Below are 21885 nucleotides of genomic sequence, written 5' to 3'. Positions count from 1 at the left end.
TGCGTGGGCTGATAACTACTTCCTCAAACAGGTTTCCTCTGAGCTGAGAGGACGCAGTGCAGAGCAGAGAAGGTCACCAGTTTCCATGAGATCCCCAGTAGGTGTTGACATTAGGTGGCCTTCATTATTGCCTGCAGTCTTTTGAAAAAGCATCTTGTGCCTCAAACAGTTTGATTGGTTTGTGTGATGAGTCATAACCATGCTCTATTTAACACCAAATACTGCACAGCAAAAATAAAACTAGCTAACTTCAACAAAGCTTCTTTGGCAGCCTATTTGTATTAATAAACTATACTAAAATGTTATTATTTTTAACTAAGCCTAATAATTGTAATAGGTAGCAAGAAACACAGTATTTGCTGTTTATTTCTTGATCATTACTGGAGAAACGTATGAAATTCAGGAAGTTGGGTAGAAAAATACACCTACAAGTGCTCCATTTAGCTTGTTAAATATTAACATCCTTATCTTTGCCTTATTTGTTCCTTAAGAGGAACATCATAAATCATGTTGTTCTACCATGAATGGTTAAATTCAAGTGCAGCTGGATGTTTTTGAAAATAAATCAGGAAATGCTCCCTTCCCAAAGGAATTACTGTTAATAATAAACTTAGCAGTCAATTTTTTTTCATAGTTTCACCAAAATGCCTTAAAGGGAATTTCCCTACACATGGATACGATAGTCCATTTCTGACTCTCCAATTTATGACTACAAACTCATAATTTTAAATTTCTCAGGAGTACAAGTGCTAAATCGTAAACATCTAATATTTTTTACTATAATAACCAACAATGCAATCATCACGCCACTACACACTTCTCCATAATGAAGTGTTATTCTCTGTTTTGCTCACATTTCAGGCATCACTGCCGCTGAAGTTTTATCCTCTGCTGAAATCCAGTGATGTAGTTAGTCCTTTCTTCCTTCTGATGGTAATTTTGAGAAAGAAATTTCACAAATCAACAAATCTAGTGGCTCAGATGCACATTTGGTTTATTCTGGAAGAGAACTTTCATATATCACTTAAACACTGCATGACGTTTTGGATCTCCTCATCAATCTTACATTGTTGGTAAAAATAATGAACAATAGAGATCAAAATACTTTCTCCTCAACTTCCAATAAAGCTAGTCTATTCTGACCACATTTGCTGGAGAAAAAATAACTACAGAAATGGTAAAACATTTTTAGTAGCAATGTATAATACAACTCTTTCATTTCCAGGACTTGCTGGAGCTTACAAGTCACTGTCCTCAGAATCAAAAGGTTACTTTTGAGGGAAAAAGTAACCTTTTGATTACTTTTGCCCTCAAAAGTATACTATACTATCAGACGTTTTGTGTCTTTGTACTTTCTCCAATTAGATGGTACATCTTCAAGCTGGTTATTTGGAGAATTTGGGGTAAATATACACAATTTTGTACCACACACTCAGAGGTGAAATTCCAGAACATAAAGGGTACTTTTTGACGTTTTATTACGGGGAAACGCTTCTGAAGCTTACACTGGAGCTGAAAGATTGCTTTCATGAAGCACATGAACTAACTGGGTACCTTCAGAGATCAAGCTGTGTTATGAGGTATCCTGTAACCTGGTACTTTCCAGATCATTGAAGTTAGTTTCTAGAACTTAGAGATTACTTTTAGGAACGAAGAACCTGTAGGCCACTTACTACAATTCAAAGGTTATGCTCTGCAGCTGAAAAGGTACTATTACAAGGAGATATGTAACTTAATGCTTTCATAAAATTACTATGCAAAACTCAAGTTACATTTCAAAACACTAAGATTACTTTCAAGGAGTATGCTGCATTATGAGTCTTGCAACTGGGTATTTTGCTGAATTTAGAAGGTACTTTGTGGATCTTGGAGGTTATTTCCATATCTTATAAGTTCTTTTACATAACTTAAATGCTATATTCACAGAAATTCACAGAAAGTAAATGTACAGATAATATATATCACAGAAAATATGTGTAAATTTCAGAGAATAACCACAACCTACAGAAACTAACTTTTAAGATTCAACAAATAACCTGTAAGATTTGGAAAGCAATATGAACTACCTGTACTTTGAAAAATATCCTTTAGGTTTCAAGAAGTAACCTCCAAGTTTTAGAAAGTAGCCCTCAATGTCCAGAGTTCAGGCTGAATTATGTTTTGCTGCACTTTTCTTCATTGGAAACAGTTCCTAATGTTACATTAAAAGCTTTGTTGATCAAACATTAGCGTTTTTGCTACAATCTTGACAACTTTACCACTGACTAACATTCAGGAGGAGTTATGGTTCCGAAAACCCTGCTTATACAGGAAATCAAAGCAAGAAAAGAGGCTAAGACACTCATTGGCTCTCACAGCTGGCCACAGTTTCTATTTTTTGTCTCAGGTTTTCAGCAAGCGTGGCAGTTCAGTCCTCTGCTCATCCATTCGCCCGCCCTGCACTTTCAGAAGAAGAGAGAAGAAGTCTTCATCGTCCATGGGGCCGGGGGCCCTGCTTCGCTGGTCCTCAAGCCGGCCCTGAGCCTGTGGGTTACAGAAAAGGAAGGAATCAGAATCAACAAGTGGATACACCGACTATTTCTTTTTAAAAATTACAGCACTCATTATAGCAAATCCTCCTTACTTGTGTTGTCAGAATCATATCATACAGATCATCTTTAGGGGCAGGAACATTTTTGGGGACAGGAACCGGTTCAGGTTTTCTCACTATAGTCAGCTGCTTTAAGCTGCCTCGAAAGCTTCTAGATTTTGGTTTTCGGGGCAGAGAGCTTCCCAGCTGGGCTCTCTGGTCATCCAGCCGGCGAGCTTGTGCAGTAGCAACCAAGTCAAAAAACTCCTCTTTCTGCAGTGAAGTCATGGAGGAAAAGACCACTGGAAAGAAACAAAACAAGTAATTCAGTAGAGTTTTAACCATCAAAAATGGAGAAACATAAAAGTACTGAAACCCTGCTCGTAGGTTTTGTGGTTGTTTTTGTTCTTCTCCATCAAAATGAGTCAGAGTCATGTCATGGAAACAGCTGAAACAGCTGCATGACTTTCATCAGTTTCAGTGGAACCTCATGAGCGCGGTCCCACCTCTGTTAGCCGGTTTCCTGGTGTTGGGCTCCGAGTGGCACCTCCTCCTTCTGAGTCCGCCCTCCAACCTGAAGGAGCATCGCTGGTCGTTGAGCCGCCTGCCCTCCTGCAGCGTGCAGAGCAGCTCAAACAGCGAGTCCGGGAAGTCAGGGGTTAACCGGTGAGCCTGAGAGGAGGCGGGTAGGTGGCGAAGGTGGAGAGAGACGGAAAGAGGTTTCTGACTGAGTGGTACACAATATTTGTTGGCACAGCAAAGGAATCCACTCCTACGTAATCCCACATGATGCGTAACAAAATCAATCTTACAAATTTCCATGAGTGTGTGTGTTTTCCTTGGACTGGATGTTTTTAAGTCAATAACATAGTAAGTGTTATGATTACCTGCTGAATAAGTAACTGATTCAGAGGTTTTTAGTTTACCCACCTTTGTTGCATCTTCATCTTGGTTTTTGTCCCCTTCAGGTTGCTGCTCAGAGGAATTTTCCTCCTCTGTCTGGCCAGCTTGTGTCTGCTCTTCACTTTCATTTTTGTCTAAGTTTAGTCCATCATCTCTCTTCTCACTATCCTCTAGTTTATCAACCTCTGAATGCTCCTCCTCCGTGTTGCTCTGCTGCTTTTCCAACTTTAGCTCCTCTGAATGCGTTTCACTGCTCGGTGCAGCTTCATTATTCTCGTCTTCCCCCGGGTGTTCCTCTTTCTTTCCGAGAACAGAGTCTTCACTACAGCTTTGCAAGATGGCATCTGAGCTGCTCGCTGCCTCTCCTGTGGTTGTGTCTCCGTCCTCGGTGATGATGAGAGGCTCCAGCAGCTCCTCCACAGAAAATTCAATGTTGCTCTCCATTATTGTGTCTGTCAAACTGAGCGGAAGAAACACAAAGCAGATTCTTAGTTATAGACGCACCGCAGATAGAAACGGTTCCTCTTCTGATGGTTAGGCGGCAGACAGGACATGTACGGCGTTAACAGACAGGTGTTTACTGGCTTGAAGACTGTTTTTGACATTTTTTGTTTGTCCCTCCTTAAGAAACCAGTTTAGCAAGTTCTCACCTCTTTAAACAGCACTATAAAACCTACAATTCTGTTTTTTTTGGTGTTTTTTTTAACAACTAACATGTACAATGGGGTTAAAAGAGTTGAATGGACTAGTTAGACTTTAGTAATGAAGATAGTTTCTTTTTAAGACTTTAATCCTGTGAGCTTCCCCCATAAACATTACTTTTACTACAAGTTAAGTAAACCGGTCTTACCTTTGTCGGTTGGACTTTATCTCCTCACAACATCATCTCTTGAAGTCACCACAGACAGGGTACAACATTTTTTGCCTCGTCCCTCGTATGGTTAATATCTCTATGTCGACAAGAAGGGAAAAAAATCTGCTGTGAAGTATTTCACATACCAGCGCAACAAGCTCTCCCTCTCTCTGTCTGTATTGCAGTCTTTTGCCTCTCCGCTCTATTCTTCCTGTTCCTCTCGTCTCAGCCCACCCCTATTTACATGCCCCACATTTGCCTCATCTGATTGTCATGAACTGCATCTCTAAAACAAACTAAATAGCGCCTGTCATGCACTTGCTTAGGTCCAGGTGTACTCTGAAACAGAGGAGTCTGCAACCTGATCTTAAACTATGAGCATGTTGAGCAGCTGCAGGCAGCTGCTGCTTAAGCTGCTATGCATTTGAATGTGTGAAGACCCATTGCAACTTGTTGAAACACGCACAGCTCTTCAGCGCTTCACTGTTGTGGTTTTGGCTCACATCCTGTTGACTTGAAGCTAAAACGAGAAGTGGAGAAACAAGCCGTCTTAAGTCAGATTGTTGTTTCACAAAAGACAAATTAGGCTTCATCCATTCGTAGTCAGATTTCAATCTTTACTTTAACAAGAAAGCAAGCAGTTTTCAGGTTATTGAGTCAAATTTTATTTGATCCTGTATTTTTTTTATTAATTATTTTATTGCTTAAGCATTCTTCTACTCAGCCATACACACACAAACATTTCTGCTTTATGAAACTTGTTGCTGTGATCTCAGCAGAATTTCTCCACCAGATAAAAAAATGCTGCTGTCATATTTGTCACATGCTGTTCTGCACTGGTACGGAGCTCCACAAGTGCCAGAATGAAAATTAAAAAAGGAGGTCAATGACCTCAGTAATTGTTTAGAGCAAAGTATCCCAAATTGAGATTATCTAAACTCGATGTGATTATTACACTTAAATATTTAGTTGTCCTCTTATTTGTGTAATATGTTTTAAATATCCAGCTTTTCTGGATGTTAGTGTTCACTGAAATTTGTGAACTTATAATATATCAGCAGCATCAGGAGTCTGCAGGCTTCTTGTCTCTTTGCAAACAGAAGTCTGATAGCAGAAAAGTAGGAATGTTTCCTGAGAATTGACAGACTCTGCTGAATTTAACCTGTTTATTTAAGGCTGCGTTCACACAGCAGGTCTTGATGCTCAATTCCAATTTTTGGTTAAAATTAGAATTTCTTTGTGGTTGTTTGTACTGCAATCAGATCTATGTGAACAATTTACAACCCCAAAGTGACATACATGTGCAGAAGAACATAGAAGTCATGCAGCATCACTCTGTTCACATTAGTAATTAATGATGGAGCCTTCTATGGATCACTTTTAGTGTTTGTTCAGCAATGGCATCCGATTGTATCGTCACAAAATCATAAGACAAAGGAAGCCAAGAAAAAGAAACATAAATAATAGAAATTGTCTATTCTGGAGCATTGGCAGCAACTTATTTAAAGAAGTCTGTTTGGCAGAGTCAGAACCAGGAGTTACAGTATGTGATTGTGTATGGGGAATTTTTCTGTCGTAAGTAGAGAGCACATATTTTCAGTCTGAAAGAAGGACTTCATAGCTTTGTTGTCAAAACTTGTAATGCTTGTACTCAAAACTTCTGCTCTCTTTCAAATATTTACGGTCTTCTCTCAAACCTTTCTCCCACGCTCATTCACAAATTCTTTCCTGCCCTCTCTCGAAACAAAAAGTAAAAAGTTGGATCCGAGAGTTGGATCGGTATTCAACTCTACTCTGGTCCAATACTTAATGGTTCAAATCTTGCTTAAGGAACAGAGATTTTTTTTGTTTCAGTAGGTAGCTTCTCATCAAAACAGATAGAAGTCACATATAGGTTCCCCAAGGTAGGACCCCTTTTATTTAATATCTATACTAGCTCAGGTTATAACAGGAAATAAGATTATCTATCATAACTATGCAGACAATACACACAGCTGAGCAGAAAGAAAACCAAAGTTATTATCTCTTGACCTATAGAGGAATGATCTAGAGTCAATGCACAGCTTCAGTTACTACAGCTGGAAACCAGCAATTAAGCCAGAAATATAGGTGTAGTGATGGACTCTGACCTGAACCTTCAGAGCCACAAAAAGACAGCATAGTCGGCCTTCTATTACTTAAAGAATATTTCCAGGATTAAAGGACTAATGTCTCAGTAAGATCTAGAGAAACTCATGCGTGCATTTATCTTTCGTCACATTGATTACTGCAACAGTTTCATGCATATAATTCTGGTGCAAAGAGCTTATTTATTATAACAATATGTTTTTCCAAAAATATAAATATTTTGTCTACATTTATTTATTTTTTTCGCCGTGCACTCTCTGGGATCTACACATTTGCCTGTTTTGCACTTTTGGCTGTCAGTCGCTAGGGGACCCTGCTCTGTGAGATGCCTCGGTTCGGGTAATACTGTGTTGCCTGTAAGAGTGCAGTCGGGCAGCAGTCGTCGCCACTGTGCGTCGCCAAAGATGTTGCAACAGCAGCCTCTGACTGGCAATGGGCCATCCAACGGCCGGGGACTCGGCGTGAGCGGCCACCCCGGGATGCATGCGCTCAACTCGGTTCATCAACCCTCCCAGCACCGGTCGGACGGAGGCGAGTCGGGCCTCGAGGGCACAGAAAACGGACATGAAACCCGCAGAGATATTGGTGACATACTGCAACAAATAATGACCATAACCGACCAAAGTTTGGACGAGGCACAAGCAAAGTTAGTGACAGCTTTGATTGTTTATTTTAGAAAGTTGCCGACACCGTGGCTGCGTTTTGTTTTGGCTCTGTGACGCTTTGGGAAACTTTCCTGAACTTCACTCTATTGTTTAGATTGATTAGCCAGCAGCTAAACAATTAGCCTTTTCAAAAAATAAAGCTGCTATTGTTATGATATGCTCGCGCTCACATGATGTCGGAGTAAAATGAGATTTTTTTTAATTTGATGTTAGTTTTAAAACATATTTCCTTCAAGCAGCGATTGTTGATCGCAACCATTGTTAGCCTTCTCGAGACTGAAGTTAGCTTCCGTTTTGTAGTTTCTTTAAGGGGCTTTAAAACAATTCTGTTTCAAAATGTATTTTTCTACAATGATTGAAGATTCCTTAAGCGTCTTTGTGTATCTTGTGAAATATTTTTTGAACACATTCAGTTGAAAAACAGTTGCTTAAATGATTTTTTTGACATTTAGACCAGATTACTTTCAAGTCCATTTAATAAACGCACTACTTAAACTTGTCTAACCTAATCAAAACAAAGTTAATGACGTGTAAAAAAAATCTGTGCTTCCATAAATGAATAATTGATTGCTACTTTTTGTTCTTACTTGGAAAGCAATTGTTTCAGTGAACTTTAGCTGTATTTGAAGGACTCTTTATTTAATGTAGACTAAATCAGTCAAGGTTTAACTTTAGTTACTATACACCTTAAGTGGTATAATGTCTTAAGGTGGTCAGCATGGTAGATTTTTTTTATTAATAAAATGGTGCTTGGGATAACCTGTGGTTAGTTCAGAGAAAAAAATTACTCCAATTCTGATGAGATTTAAAATGGACCGGATGAACTGTATTCAAGATAATTAAAGGCATTAACTGTTGTTTCAAATCATACGCCAACTTCGGCGTTTAGCCTGCGCTAATCGAGGCTAACTTGCTAAAGCTAAAAGAAGCAGCTAACATCTTTAACGTAAAGAAAATGTTTTTTGTTTTTTTTTACCAGGATGCGTTACATTTTACTACAAAACATCAAAATGGGCGTGACATATTGGCTACAATGTTCAGTGAGGTTATATTTATATATTTTCTTGTCTGTTTCAGGTGTCTTAAGCTATCTTAAAGCTAACGGTGTTGCTAACTTGTTAAATGTAGTCGCTGTAGAACTTTCATTTATTTTTCGCTCAGTTTTTATGCTGTCAGCATTTTGTATTGCTCTCTGTACTTCCAACAAGTCATGATGTTTCCTTCGGGTCCCGCAGGAAACACGCACTAAACTGTCACCGAATGAAGCCCGCATTGTTCAGCGTTCTTTGCGAGATCAAGGAAAAAACGGGTAAGTTATTTACACACACAGGGTTAATAAATGCTATCTGTCACCAAGAACATGATGTTGATTTGTGGTGCTGTGCAACTGGAGCCATCAGCAGCCCTCGTTGATATGGTGTCATCACAAGCCAATAATATGATCAAAACACAATGCCTGTGTGAGGATAAAGACCCAAGTTGCTCTTATTTATTTAGATTTGTGTCAGTAGTTGCAATAAACCCTCTCCATCTAGCTGTTGTTTCGGTCACGTTGTTTAACTTATAACCTATACCTGACCATAGCACTGGAACAAATAAACTCAGTAGTTAGTAATAGATTGATGGTTTGAAGCAACCATAGATATTGTGTCAGTTAGCATATTGATTATTGTGCAGCTTTTCCACCTTAGGGTTTACCACCTTATTTCCGTCTGTTAATTCTCACATTTGCTCATATAATCAGATCTTTAATTTTGTCATATTACCAAATAAGGCTGCTCTCTTTCCTATAGTTGTCAAAAAGCAACATAGTTCTGAAAATATGTCCAATTCAATAAGAATATTTGTTCTTCTTTAATAAAATATTAATAGAAATTAAGTTACCAAGTTGCTGTTTGTGTAATGCATAATTGTAGGAGCAATTGTTAGATGTGCCAGGATGTATTAAGGTGCAGGTTCATTCCTAAATAACAGAAATAGAGCACTGAAACAAATCAGCATCATTTCTTGATTTTGACTTCACTTTATTTATGTTTAGATTTGAGTAAACACCTGCACCATACCTGCTTACACTTACAAGAGTCACTCAGCGCTTGTCTTTAAGGAACAATTTTGCTCCACTATCAATTTATCAGTGGCGGTCAAAATATGAAAAAAAAAAAAAATTCAACTCCATTAAAACTAAAAGTCTCTGAAAAGTTGACATGACTCAGAAATGCTTATTTGAAAATGCAGAGGCATAATATTGAGTTACACCCTTTGAGTTAGGTGACTCTGTAGAAATATCTGAGAATCGTAGCCCTTAGCAAACCAAAATAAGTAGCTTTGAACTTGTGTAGGAGAGGTTTTTTTTTTTGTATAAACCCATTTCCAAGCAGGCAATTATGGCTAGACTGTAGCTGTTTGTACAAAGAGAACAAACTGCAAAGTGGTTTAACCAACATAAAACATAATATTGTGATATCACTGTATCATATTGCAATGATATTTATTAAACATAACCTAAATTGTGCTCAGCATTTTCCTGGAGCTGTCTTTATCCTGGTTGTTTAAATCTACTTCAATTGTTGAAATATGTTATTAGTGTACAGGATTTTAATGGATGGCATCTGAAATATTATTGCTTACTAAGTAGAGCCTCCAAACTGTCCTTTAGATTGTGATATTGCAAACACTGATGGTTGTGAGATCTCTAAACAGGATGGTGTTTTATCTTTGAGTTGTGGTTTGTTGCTTTCTGAGTGAGCTGATTGTGTGAAGTATAAGAGCGAGTTCAGATACAGATATGAACAGCATGGAAAAGTTTGGTTTATGTTTTTTAGTTTCTTCCTTCCTTGTATGAATAAGTCTGGGGGGAGAAGGGTGAATGAATAAACAGCTGTGTTTCTGGGCAATATTTCTATTCCTGTAGTATAATATTAATTCTGAATATATATAAATAGATTAATATAAAATTTAATGCAAAGAAGTAGTGAAGTTAACTTGCCTTAAAATATTTATTTTGTTTAAGTTGAAATTGACCATAATTTATAAAATAAACACTGAGTTACATAAAAGATGTCTTGAGTCATGTAAATAAAAATGTACTCTACTAAAATAAGCAATGGTATTTGAAGTTTTGTTCCCTGTTTAATTTACAGTCTGTTTTATATATTGATATTAAATGTTTGTATTTAGATATTAAAATTTAACAAAACAGCCTGGAAAGAGTGTGGCAATGGCTGGGAATTCATTAGAATCCAACAAACTTCCAGCAAAGGTGCATCAATTATTTAGTTATTTAGTTTTTATCCTAAATATTCAGTTTTTCTTCTGCAATATATTTAATATATTTCTCATGACTGTTTCAGTCTTCAGGAGGCCAAATCAAATCTCTCCTCTTGCAGTTTATTGCAGAGATCTTGTTGGATGAAAACCTTCGTCTTGCATGTTGGACCTCATCCCAACCAAATAATTCACAAAAGTGTTCCCTTAGATTTCTGCCCCGAATTTAGACATGACTAAGCTATCCTTAGTAAATGGACACATATCACAGACTTTAAAGTTTCTTAACCTTTCCTTAAGAAACCTTTTCTTGGTTAAGATGACTTGTATCTGTTCCCAGGAGAAAATCGTTGCTAATCAAGTGGGTTTTAGATCTGATTGGTCCAACAGATTCCAGTCTGTTCATGTTCCATGGTTTCTGGTGAAGTAAGGTTATTTGTTTGGACACATCTTTCTTTTACTAGGAGTGTTCCATGAAAAGCTTGAAAAGTTTGATTTTAGTGGGAGTTCAAACACAAACGTGTTGCAACCCGGCAGGCCTGTCTATGAGGAACACCCAGGAGGAGGAGCCTCAGGATCCTCAGCTGGTGCGTTTGGACAACATGCTGCTGGCGGAGGGCGTCGCCGGGCCAGAGAAAGGAGGCGGGGCCGCCGCCGCCGTGTCTGCCGCCACCAGCTCCGGAGGGATGTCGCCCGATAGCTCGCTCGAGCACTCCGACTACAAAAGCAAGTTGAGCCAGATTCGCAGTATCTACCACACTGAGCTGGAGAAGTATGAGCAGGTACCGTGTCGCTGACATTGCCTGTACACGCTTGCCTGTTCTGACGCTGCCCTCCAGGAGTGTAAATCCTTTGGCATGTTAGGCCACGCATTCGCAGAAAATACCTCTTTAGAGTGGGTGGACAGAGGGCGGGAGTTTTTACTCTTATAATTATGAGTTTCACCGCTGAGTGGAATCCATTTAGCAATGTTAACTTTCTAAAATAGATCTTTCCACAGCTGTTTAATATTTGATTTTAGTTTTTTGCATAAGTCAAACTAATTTTCTCAGAACTCCTTGTTGTCATAAAAAGCTTTTCAGGGTTTCCTTTCCCTCACAATCAATACAGATACATTGTTGGTAACTCCAGTATAGATTTAATCCTTTCCTTTTTGTTTCTCTCATATGTCAACTTTACTCAGGCATGCACTGAATTCACCACTCACGTCATGAACCTGCTGAGGGAGCAGTCGCGCACGCGGCCCGTGACTCCGCGGGAGATTGAGCGCATGGTGGCCATCATCCACCGCAAGTTCAGCTCCATCCAGACCCAGCTCAAGCAGAGCACGTGTGAGGCCGTCATGATCCTGAGGTCCCGCTTCCTGGACGCCAGGTGAGCGGTTTGTGGCCATTTCTCTTTTGGTGTCCACCGTACAACGGTCCTGATTCTCCATCATTTCTTTGTGTTTAATGTTCGAGCAGCCTTGTTGCAGTGCATAGTGGGCTCACCTCACTACACAACTGCTTGCTAATTTGGCTCTGACCGTTTCTCATTGTGGCTTAGATGATACAATATCTAGATACTAGGAGAGTTTCCAAGTCTGACTTAAGAGTTTTATGAAAGCATTGCAAATGATTATTTGATGTTTTTAGCAGGATTTGTAATAAATGCATAATGTGAAGAGAGCTTTGAAATGTGCAGTCTGGAAAAATGTGAAATTTTTTGTGTTTTTCAGAAATTGAAGAATATACCATCCATCTCTTTTTCTGATATATTCCATGCTTTTATTGTGAGCTTTTGTATAAAATATGTTTTTCCATGAAAAATGTGTAGAAATTCTAGAAGTTAAACTTTGAGTACATGAAAGAAAGAGAATAATCCAGGTTTGATTTGATCAAAGATTTAAAAAAACCAAAAAAAACAGTCAAAGATGGATTGAATACTTGTTTGTCCTGTTAGATTTTTATTTTTTAATTTCTTCTGTTTTTGTTTGCCTTAGAGCTCACCATGTTTCTCTCTCGTCAGGCGTAAGAGGCGCAACTTCAGCAAACAGGCCACAGAGGTCCTCAACGAGTATTTCTACTCCCACCTGTCCAACCCTTACCCCAGCGAAGAAGCCAAAGAGGAACTTGCCAAACAGTGTGGAATCACCGTCTCCCAGGTCAGCCGCTGTCCGTACGGAAAGAGACGAGCTGGCAGGATGTGATGGAAAATTATTTTTAAAAATTAAAGAGTAAATTTACACCAAAAAAATCTGAAATACTATAATGATTTCACATATTTACAAGAAAAATTAGGATATTCTTTAATGTTGAAAAGTTGCATATTTACAAGATGCAAATGAGCATCTTTTATGGTTAAAGGCTTAAATTTGTCATGTTAAACAAAAAGTTTCTCTGTCATTTTATAGTCAGAAATTTGTCACTTTTATGTTTATATTTGGAGTCAGACATTTGCAACAGAAAGATAAAGGTGATAAATGTCAAGATGAGCTTACAGCCGATGTGTTTCTGACCTTTCTTTATCCTAAACACCTTAAGAAAGTGAACGTTCACAGAGGAGTCTGCTGAACTACATGTTTTATTTATAAATCTGTGTTATAAATTTCTACTAACTGCCTGAATTTTCCAAACTTAACAGAAAATTATGTTGAAGATGGGTAAAATAGCAAGATTTGTTTGTCAGAAGTTGCACATCCCTTTCCTGTAGTGAGGCGTTTCAAACAGGATTCTGTTCAGACATTGAGATGAAATAATGGGATGATTCTTTGTTTCTTTGGTTTTCATGAGATTATAATGATGCTGCTGATACAAGATGCCAATTCCTGATTTCAATTTTCTTTTTTTAAAATTTGTTTCCATAAATCACAAATGTCTGTTATTCAGCAGGTTGTTAAAGTCTTCATGTGTAAATAAACCAGCAGAGCTGTGTGACGTTCTGGCAGGAGTTGAATTGAAATCATTACCAAATCTGTTATTCAACACTCACAGCTGAAACCACATGTTTTGTATTTGTAAGAAAACTATAATTTGGGTGTTATTTCTTCAATCATTTTTACCCAGGTCTCCAACTGGTTTGGCAACAAACGAATCCGCTACAAGAAAAACATCGGCAAGTTCCAAGAGGAGGCCAACCTTTACGCCATGAAGACGGCTTTAGGAGCCAGACAGGGAGACGATTCTCCGCACACTCCAAACTCCACAGGTACGAGACGATGAAGGCTCCCGCTGGGACCCTGGAGGCTGTTTAAATCAACAGAGATGTAATGCTGTGGATGAAAACAAAAGATTTTTTCTACGTTTTCAGGGTCGGGGTCGTTCTCCCTGTCGGGCTCAGCGGACATGTTCCTCGGGGTTCCATCTGTGAACGGCGAGCAGTCCGCCTACCAGATGCAGGTGCTGCAGATCGTGTCTTTATTTTGTGATTTGCTAGTCAATCATTTAAAGATCAGAACCAGTAAAGTTACATGCAGACATCTCTCTCAAGGCAAAGCTTCATGTTGTTACTCAGATCGATGTTGTTGTCCATCAACCCGTCACAAGAGGGCGACAAAGATACATTCCTGAACAGACATGGAGCTGCTGCTTCATACATTTAGATGGAATGGGAGAGAAGTATTTTCTCTTGAGTTTTGGGATCAGTATTAGACATGGAGGGCATAAGGAACTGATCTGATGTTAATATTTGAAAATATTTTCAAGAAGGACCCCAGATCTTGTCAAATCTGACACTTTGCGGCTGTTTTCATACCTATAGTTCCTACAGAAACAGAATTGTTTCTGGGTTTTGTTTCAGGTAAAGTCATATAAGTAGAAGTTCAGAGAAAGTATCCAGAGTTTGTTTTAAACTGACTTAACACCTCAGGTTTGAAAGCACCTGATTCAATCAAAAGCAGTAGACTTTCTGATCACTCTTCCAGCAACTAATGAAAGAGTCTTTATAGGTTTGAATGCATAAACACTGTCATAAAATAATAATACTGTTGTTATCGGAACATTTCTGTCATTGATTCCTAATATTCCTAAATATTTAACTATGTGTGATCAGCAGCTGTGATAAAAACAAAACAGGAAGTCATGTGACATCATGCTTATGCCCTGTTCTTAAAGTTTAACGTCTCATCCTTTGGAGATTACTCTATCATAAGAAAGCTGTTGGAATATGATAAGGGGAAAGCGTTTTGGCAGAAATTGTGATTAAGTTTGTTAGTAACGCGCTAATCTATTTTACATACTTTTACTTGACAAAAATCACGTAAACCTGTTGCTAAGCTGAACTGAGGATTTGCTTATCATTACTTTTCTCTTACTTCACTGCCAAAGTGCCAGAAAACCAATATTTTCTTCTTAGCAACGTTGATTTAAAAGCTTGTTCATACTTTCTTTTCATACTTTCCTTCTAAATATTATCAGATCTTTTCATTTTACAACATTTTGCTTAGTGCCACAAAAAGAAGAAAAGAAAATGGCAGATGTTGACATAATCCAAAGTCCTTCACACCAAAGACTTGCATTAATGTGCAGAGGCCAGTTAGACCAATCAGGGTTTAAGTAATACCAGTTTCTAATTACAATGTTTTAAAAATCCGACCTGCAGAATTTAATTTTCTTTCTAAAATCAAACACTTAATAAAACTAATTGACCAGAAAGTGAAAAAAATGTTGCAGTTGGGAGCTTTGAACCCAACAAGAAATGGAGGAAAAAGAGATTGTTTGCAAATTCATAGATTGATTTTCAGTATACTGCATTTTTATTACACAAAGCAGTTTGTTGATGTTGATTTTGTCTCTTTGGATCCCTCAGGCTAACGGAAACTGGCAGGGTCGGACCTCGCCACCCTCCGGCACTTCGCCCCACACCGACCACTCGGATAACTCCGACTGATGGCCCCGCCCCGCCGGCGCAGAACGACAGAAAGATTGACGAGGGAAAAGACAGACAGAATGATATCACCCTTCCCACTTGGCTGCAGTTGTTTTTGTATAATGTTTGGTTATTTTAAATGTTCGTTATTTTTATTTTTTTTGGTTTTGTTTTGTTTGGAAAGCCGCCCAGCGAAGGTCATCTTTATGTTTGTATGATTAGCTGAGTGCACAGACGGTAGAGTGAGTGTGTGTTGAGTGCATGTGGGTTTGGGTTTTATCATCGGGGCTCGTAGGGTTTGTTTTCCACTTGTTACTAAAATGTATTTGTGGTGGGGAAGATGTGAGAGGTGGGATTGCATTATCTTTTGTTTTTAGCACACTATATCATTTTTATTAATATTATTAATATTTTTATTAGTATAACAAGTATTTTGGTTTTAACAGCTCAAAAAGGGAGTGCATTAAGTGAATGAGAGGGCAATAGAGAAAAATCCAAAGATTTGTGTGTTTGCTTCTCTGTTTCGTGTTGTTTCGTTCCTCCTTTTCTCTTTTTTATTGGTCTGTCCCTGTAAATGAATGAGGCGTGTCTGAGTCCATATCATTGGTTTGACTGAGTAAAAACAGTGCTGTCTTTTTTCTGTACAGTGAAACACCTGTATTCTCTCTACCTCTTTTACAATAAAGACTCTCTGTATTCACAAGCAGCTGCTGAGCCACTCATCCTTTGTGCAGACCTTGTGGTCGGATTAGAAAAAGATACCTCAGAGGTCATGAAGGCACATTTTCACAAGAGCAAAACGAACATGAATTTTGCTTTCAAGCAGTCACAGTTTGTGGCAATCTGTTAAAGAAGTTTGATTAATCCTGAAAACTTTGGATGTACTGTTTTATTCAGTTTGGATAAGACTGTATGGAAAAGGAAATAGGTAGAAAAGGAAAAAAGAGTTCAATCAAGCTCTTTCTTAAACAAAACTGTAAGTCCATGAAGTTAAATAAAAGGAAGCCATTGGGCATGTGTGACATGCCCAAAGCTGGGCAAAATCCTGACATGATCTTTTGAGCTCGTAGCTTCATGAGGTGTTTGTGCTAAAACTGCTTTGATTTCTGGAAACAATGTCTGCTTTATAATTTTTTAAACATTGCACAGTCTGACTTTGAGTATATTTGCTAGCAGGTTACTGGTCCAGGTGTTTTATTGAGAATAATGTTTCTATCTAGAATGGAGGACATTTCATCAGTTTGAACTGTTTTACTCTTCCCAGACTGATAAGCTGCAGCAGGTTTTTGTCTAATGTCGATTGATAAGTTCTTTTCACTTTGGCATTGTGCTGATTGACACACCACCAATTGCTAGAAGCTTTTTTTTTTTTTTTTTTACTTTAATGAACATCGAAAATGATCCTGCATCAGTTCATCTGTTTTATCTGTCTGCTCTGTCTTCTCAAACCTCCAGTCGGTCGTGACAGATGGCGAAAAGTCGAAAATGTTCGACTTTTGAAAATTTGAGATTAATCAGCAATTTTTTCCATTTTCGACTTTTCAAACTCAGAAATGTTCATGTTTTCTTTAAAGATAGTTTCTGAAATTAACTCACAATATTCTCCTCTTTACATTCACGTACGAATATTTCGTCGTACCCGGATACTCCCGGGTAACTGTCTTATAAACGTCTCTAGAGCCAAGGAAGAGAGATACAGCCTAGAATATTCAATTCAAGTTGAAAAAATACTTTATTAATCTCAATTGGGAGTTAGATTCATTGTAATATTAGTATTTCCTAGTCTTAATTTGGGTTTCTATTAGCCTATTTTTGGAACATACGCAATGTTCCAAAAATATAAAATCTTGTTAATTTCATGCAACGATAAGTTTATTAAACGCGGTATTAAACTAGAAATCAGGTAACTGTGCGCAGAGACGCGAATGATTACAATGTGTCGGACTCCACGTGTTTGAATGTCAATCTGCATCTGCAAAGAAGTGCCAGGCTCACCGGTTAGGGAAGTAAGGGGGGCTTCAAGGAGTCACGCGTGCATAATCACCTCCTCTGTTTTTCACACGGCGATCCTCCACATCATCAAAGGCGAACGTCAAACAATAGCGGCGCGCCAGCACGAGACAGTGGCGCAAACGGCACGCGTGCACCCCAGTGACAAGGAGGCGCGAATGCAAAACCCGCATTTACAACCTGCGTGCGGAAACGCAAAAGGCGTGAAAGGAGACGCGTCGGCACTCGCCGGAGGTTCGTGGACAGAGAGAAGTGAAAAGATGAAACACTCTGAGGAGCCAAAGGAAGAAAAAAAAATCAGGTTACTGCTGCATATTCAGACAAGAGCTGCAAATATGGCCATGAAGTGGAAGGGAAACTATTGTGTTTTTTCAAATGATTTAACAAGTTATTTAGAAAGTGTACCCACTTATCAATGATTCGCCAAAATGAGTTCCGGGACAGCTATTCACTTTCAGTAAAATAAGAAAGAAGACATACAAATTGCTGCGACAGACTGGCGACGTGTCCAGGGTGACCCCGCCTCTGGCCCGGAACGTTGGCTGGAGAATGACACCAGCACCTCTCCCGAAAATCGATGGATGGACACACAAATTGCGATTTGATTCGCAGTTTTTAGCCATAGCTACTTTGAAACATGGTGGTGGCATCAGAGTGCTGAGGGGATTCTTTTCTTTAGCAGGAACTGAGAAGCTAATTTAATGTATTAAATAAATAAATATTTTGGGGAAAAATCGGTTAGAAGTTGCAAAAGACTGAAGATTTTCTTGCAGCAGGAAAGCAGCCCCAAACATACAACCAGAGCTGAAATAGATGAAAGCATATTCAGGTGTTAAATATATATGTTAATATATTTGTTTAAAAATTGAAACTATGTATAATTTCACTTCATTTTTACAAAACGTTTTTGTTGATCTGAAACATAAAACTCCAATAAAATGTGTTTAATTTTGAGGTTGTACCAACGCTAAGCCGGCATCAAAGTGTTGTAAACATGTTAATTACACCATTCATATATAAAATAATTTACGAAAATTATTTCAGATTTAAAGTCATACTTAATGTCCAATACTTTACAACATTTCCAAACCCATTGATGAAAAAGAAGTGAGTTTTTTTTTCTTCTGCTGCTGAAACCACAAAGGAAACTACTGGAATAGTTTGGGACAAAACTGAAGTTGTTTGTCACAAAGTGTCAGAATGAGAATGATGCTTATTTTTATTTTAACTAATTGCAAAATTGAACAGCAGATGCATTTTGAACATTTTTAGCTTTGATTTAACGAAGAAATGATCATTAAAAGATGTTTCAGATACACAGATTTATGAAGTTGGACCAACCATGATTAAATTTCAGAAAATGAAACCAAATGAGTTTCTGCAAAAATAAACTCTCAACTTCCCTGATAATTGCTACATGCTGGTATTTTACAAAATAATCAAGCAGAAGAACATTATGATGTTAAATTCTAAATATCATATATGTAAGTTTATCTTCTATTCCACTTTTTTGCCGTGAAGTAAAAAGCTTTAGGTCAGACTGAAGTGCACAATTAATTTGCAAAGGGGGAAAATTTGAAAACCCGAGAGCGTAATTCTTTCATTACACTTTTCTTTTTCAATTGTTCGGTCATGTTTTCATATATTTATTTTTGCTCTTGTGTTTCGTGGTAAAAAGCTGAGAAACGTGGACTTTAATCTGTAGGACTTGCTTACGTTTATCATAAAAACAAGACATTGTGAGGAACTTGAATGTAACTTGACTGATGAGGAGTTGGTGGGTGTGGGGCCGGGGGCGGACCCAGGGGCGGACCCAGGGGCTGTAAAGGTCTGCAGGGGCTGGAGGAAGGAGGGACCTGAACGGGAGGGAGGGGCCTGCTGGGAGGTGGTAAAAGCAGAAGAGAGAGGCCTGAGTCTCAGGACCTGATCAGTCGCAGACTGGGAAGGAAGCAGCTTTTCCTGGATTCGAACAGAACTTTGGGAGGTCCAGGAAAATGAAGCTGCTGAAAGAAACTGACGATGCAGCAAGGAAGAGAAAGGTACCACTGAGAATGCATGCAACTTTTGCAGCAATACTCACATTTTTGGTTTTATTTACAGAAAACTAAATGTAAGAATGTTTAAATGAGATCCCCAAACTTGGGTCAATTCTCTTCTTGCTTCTTGCTTCCAGCTGATGAAATCTCAGGTGGAGAAACGTCGAAGGGAGAGAATGAATTGCAGTCTGGAGCGTCTGAGGACCATGCTGCTGCAGGAGCCTCAACCAGTAAGTAAGATTAAAAGTGGAAACATGTTTAGTTTCTGTATGCAACACAAGAAAGACCATGTTTTCTGCAGTGCTTGTTATTAAGTCTATTTAACTGTCATTGCTGCAGGGAGGGACGCAGCAGAAGGTGGAGAAAGCTGAGATTCTGGAGCACACTGTTCTCTTCCTGCAAAGAAATGCCAAAGAACGCAGGGAAAAGATGGGAGGCCAGAAATACTCCTTCCAGGACGGGTTCTCCAGCTGCCTGCAGAGGGCGTCGCAGTTCCTGGGGCCTGAAGGGAAAGGCCTCTGGCTCGGACCGGTCCTGGACGCCACCTTCTCTGCCCGCTTCCCACGCTCACACAGCCACTCCGCAGACACCCTCATCAGAACCTCCACCTCCATGACCCACACCAAGTCCCTGCTCCACATGCTGAGGCTGAGGTCCAGGTCCAGTCAGCAGACGCAGACCTCAGGGCCGAGCACCTCGGCTTGGCCGCGCAGATTCTCAGCCCAGGAGAGCTTCCCTACAATCCCCCAGCAGCCTCAGAAGCAAAGCGGGCTGGAGATGGGAGCGGAGAGGCCGGGGAGCAAAGAGAGCTCGTCCCAGAGCGGTATCCTCAGCCAGACTTTATGGAGACCTTGGCCCTGATCATCAGAACCCTCAGAACTCTCAATAACCATCCACCTCCGTTAAAACTGCTTCTGTTTTCATGTTTCTTTCAAAAGAATATCCTAACTCTCGTCTCTCTCTAAGCTCACACCTGAAATCCTGTAAATAATGTAAAAGAAACCTCATGTTTTGTAGTTGTGTTGTAGTATTTTTAATAAGGTTGACTCCCTCCAGTAGCTCAGCCAGTGTGGCGGCCATGTTATATCTGCTGGCAGGCACGCTGGGATTTTCGTGGACCAGGACCGGATCTGGATCCTCTGGGTCGGCCGGCTGGCACCGCTGCTGGGCTGAAGAGCGACTGGAGAGGTGAGTATCCCTGACGTCTGTCCTCCCCGTGCCTTTAACTACCAGACCTGTGTGATTAGAGTCAGTGATACTAGTGTGAATAATGATCGAGTCTCCGTCCGTCACATTTCCAGGTGTGGAACCTGGAGGTTTGAGTTTGGGAGAGAGCCCTCAGTTTTTCCATCTAAGTGCCGTCATATCTGCCCGCACGAGCGACATCTGTGGCTCTGAGTACAAAATAACACACACCCCGTCCCAAAGATATTCACGTTCATCTTGTCTGTTTTGCACAATAATTTATTCTGCTGGTCTCCCTATGGTGAGCATTATTCTGTTTTTTTTTATATATAAAGAAACCAATAAAACGTTTGTTAAAATGTAAAAAGACATGTTAAGTGATTTTTTCCCCCTCTAACATGGAGGCTTTTTGTCTGCAGTGGTAGATTTCTTTAGGTGTGAAGCAGGACTTCCTGCTCAGTTAAAACATCCAGGTGTGAAGACTCTGTGCAATAAAAGCTCAGGAGAAGTCTTCGCTTCAAGGACAATATGTAGTCTTCATTTTCTAATGATGAAGAATGACAAAAATGTTACCAAATACAGAGTCAAATAGAAAAACAAGTTAATATTTTCTTGTGACGAATCACTGTAGAAATAAAATCCATCTCAGTTTGTAGATGAGGCCGTTCAATTTTAACATTTATAACGGATTAGTGTCAATGTTAAAGGCGTATAACATCAAAAATAGAATTATTAGTTGATTTCGGTTGATTTAGAAACGATCAGTTCACAATAAAAATCAGACCAAAATAACTTCAATAAATTTGTGACACAGTTTCCAAATTATGGTTTTGTTCATTAGGGAACAAATTCTGTCTGAATCAAACTAAACCTTGCATCAAATGCACTTATCTATCAAAATAATAAATTTTTAAGTAGAATGAAAGTTTAAAAGTTTCACATTTCTTAGCATATTTCTAAATTGAGTCAGTGTTCATTTAACTCATGTCTGGAAGTTGACTTTCATCAGTTTTGAGGTGACTTTTGTTTCTAGTTAAAGGACTAAAAAAATATTACAGTGAGTGGGAAACAATGTTTGTGTCAGCATGATTTATAGTTTATAAGTCACTGAATGGCTTTGCACCAAAACATATTAAAGACCTGTTGTGCTCTAACTATGGATTTCATTCTGCTGTGTCCCCAGAACAAACCAGAACCAAACATGGAGAAGCAGCTTTAATTTTTATGCTCCTCTAATCTAGAACAAACTTACAGAAAACTGGAAAACTGCTGAAACACTGAGTTTCTTTTCAATCAAGACAAAACCCTCTTTTGCTTAGAATTGCCTTTGATTAATAACATGAAGTGTATCTGTTTGTTTGTTTGTTTGTTTGTTTATTTGTTTGTTTGTTGTTTTATTTTCCTTTTAATCGTGAAAAGAACTTTGAA

The 21885-nt window shown here is 38.9% G+C and overlaps 3 protein-coding genes across 3 annotated transcripts; 2 read left to right on the top strand and 1 right to left on the bottom strand.

Moving 5' to 3' along the window:
* Positions 1-977: 977 nt before the first annotated feature.
* Positions 978-4756, bottom strand: LOC122831110 (G-protein-signaling modulator 1). The gene is made up of 5 exons (XM_044117061.1): positions 4323-4756; positions 3500-3932; positions 3076-3241; positions 2624-2871; positions 978-2523 (listed from the first exon to the last, which is right to left on the bottom strand). The coding sequence occupies exons 2-5, from the start codon at positions 3914-3916 to the stop codon at positions 2383-2385; spliced, it is 972 nt and encodes a 323-aa protein (XP_043972996.1). The 5' UTR covers positions 3917-3932; positions 4323-4756; the 3' UTR covers positions 978-2382.
* A 1965-nt stretch (positions 4757-6721) lies between these two features.
* pbx2 (pre-B-cell leukemia homeobox 2) lies at positions 6722-15932 on the top strand. Its single transcript, XM_044116532.1, has 8 exons — positions 6722-7098; positions 8353-8426; positions 10919-11163; positions 11565-11755; positions 12389-12524; positions 13426-13567; positions 13670-13758; positions 15167-15932. The coding sequence occupies exons 1-8, from the start codon at positions 6857-6859 to the stop codon at positions 15245-15247; spliced, it is 1200 nt and encodes a 399-aa protein (XP_043972467.1). The 5' UTR covers positions 6722-6856; the 3' UTR covers positions 15248-15932.
* Positions 15933-19161: 3229 nt separating this feature from the next.
* On the top strand, positions 19162-20780 carry her7 (hairy and enhancer of split related-7). Its single transcript, XM_044116963.1, has 4 exons — positions 19162-19275; positions 19410-19502; positions 19612-20460; positions 20574-20780. Exons 1-3 carry the CDS (start codon positions 19231-19233, stop codon positions 20131-20133), a joined length of 660 nt encoding a protein of 219 aa, XP_043972898.1. The 5' UTR covers positions 19162-19230; the 3' UTR covers positions 20134-20460; positions 20574-20780.
* The last annotated feature ends 1105 nt before the right edge of the window (positions 20781-21885 follow it).

Source organism: Gambusia affinis, linkage group LG05, assembly GCF_019740435.1.
Source record: "Gambusia affinis linkage group LG05, SWU_Gaff_1.0, whole genome shotgun sequence".
Classification (NCBI taxonomy): Eukaryota; Metazoa; Chordata; class Actinopteri; order Cyprinodontiformes; family Poeciliidae; genus Gambusia; species Gambusia affinis.
Note: the sequence above shows the minus strand (reverse complement) of the source record. Positions and strands in the feature narration are given on the sequence as shown.

Excerpts from the sequence above, each read along its gene's own strand:
- LOC122831110 (XM_044117061.1), bottom strand. The coding sequence starts at position 3,916 with ATGGAGAGCAACATTGAATTTTCTGTGGAGGAGCTGCTGGAGCCTCTC. Across the intron at positions 3,242-3,499 it reads AAGATGAAGATGCAACAAAG|GCTCACCGGTTAACCCCTGA; the intron begins GTGGGTAAACTA and ends GCCTCCTCTCAG. Across the intron at positions 2,872-3,075 it reads CAGGAAACCGGCTAACAGAG|TGGTCTTTTCCTCCATGACT; the intron begins GTGGGACCGCGC and ends GTTTCTTTCCAG.
- pbx2 (XM_044116532.1), top strand. The coding sequence starts at position 6,857 with ATGTTGCAACAGCAGCCTCTGACTGGCAATGGGCCATCCAACGGCCGG. Across the intron at positions 11,756-12,388 it reads TCCCGCTTCCTGGACGCCAG|GCGTAAGAGGCGCAACTTCA; the intron begins GTGAGCGGTTTG and ends CTCTCTCGTCAG. Across the intron at positions 13,759-15,166 it reads AGTCCGCCTACCAGATGCAG|GCTAACGGAAACTGGCAGGG; the intron begins GTGCTGCAGATC and ends TGGATCCCTCAG.
- her7 (XM_044116963.1), top strand. The coding sequence starts at position 19,231 with ATGAAGCTGCTGAAAGAAACTGACGATGCAGCAAGGAAGAGAAAG. Across the intron at positions 19,276-19,409 it reads ATGCAGCAAGGAAGAGAAAG|CTGATGAAATCTCAGGTGGA; the intron begins GTACCACTGAGA and ends TCTTGCTTCCAG. Across the intron at positions 19,503-19,611 it reads TGCTGCAGGAGCCTCAACCA|GGAGGGACGCAGCAGAAGGT; the intron begins GTAAGTAAGATT and ends TCATTGCTGCAG.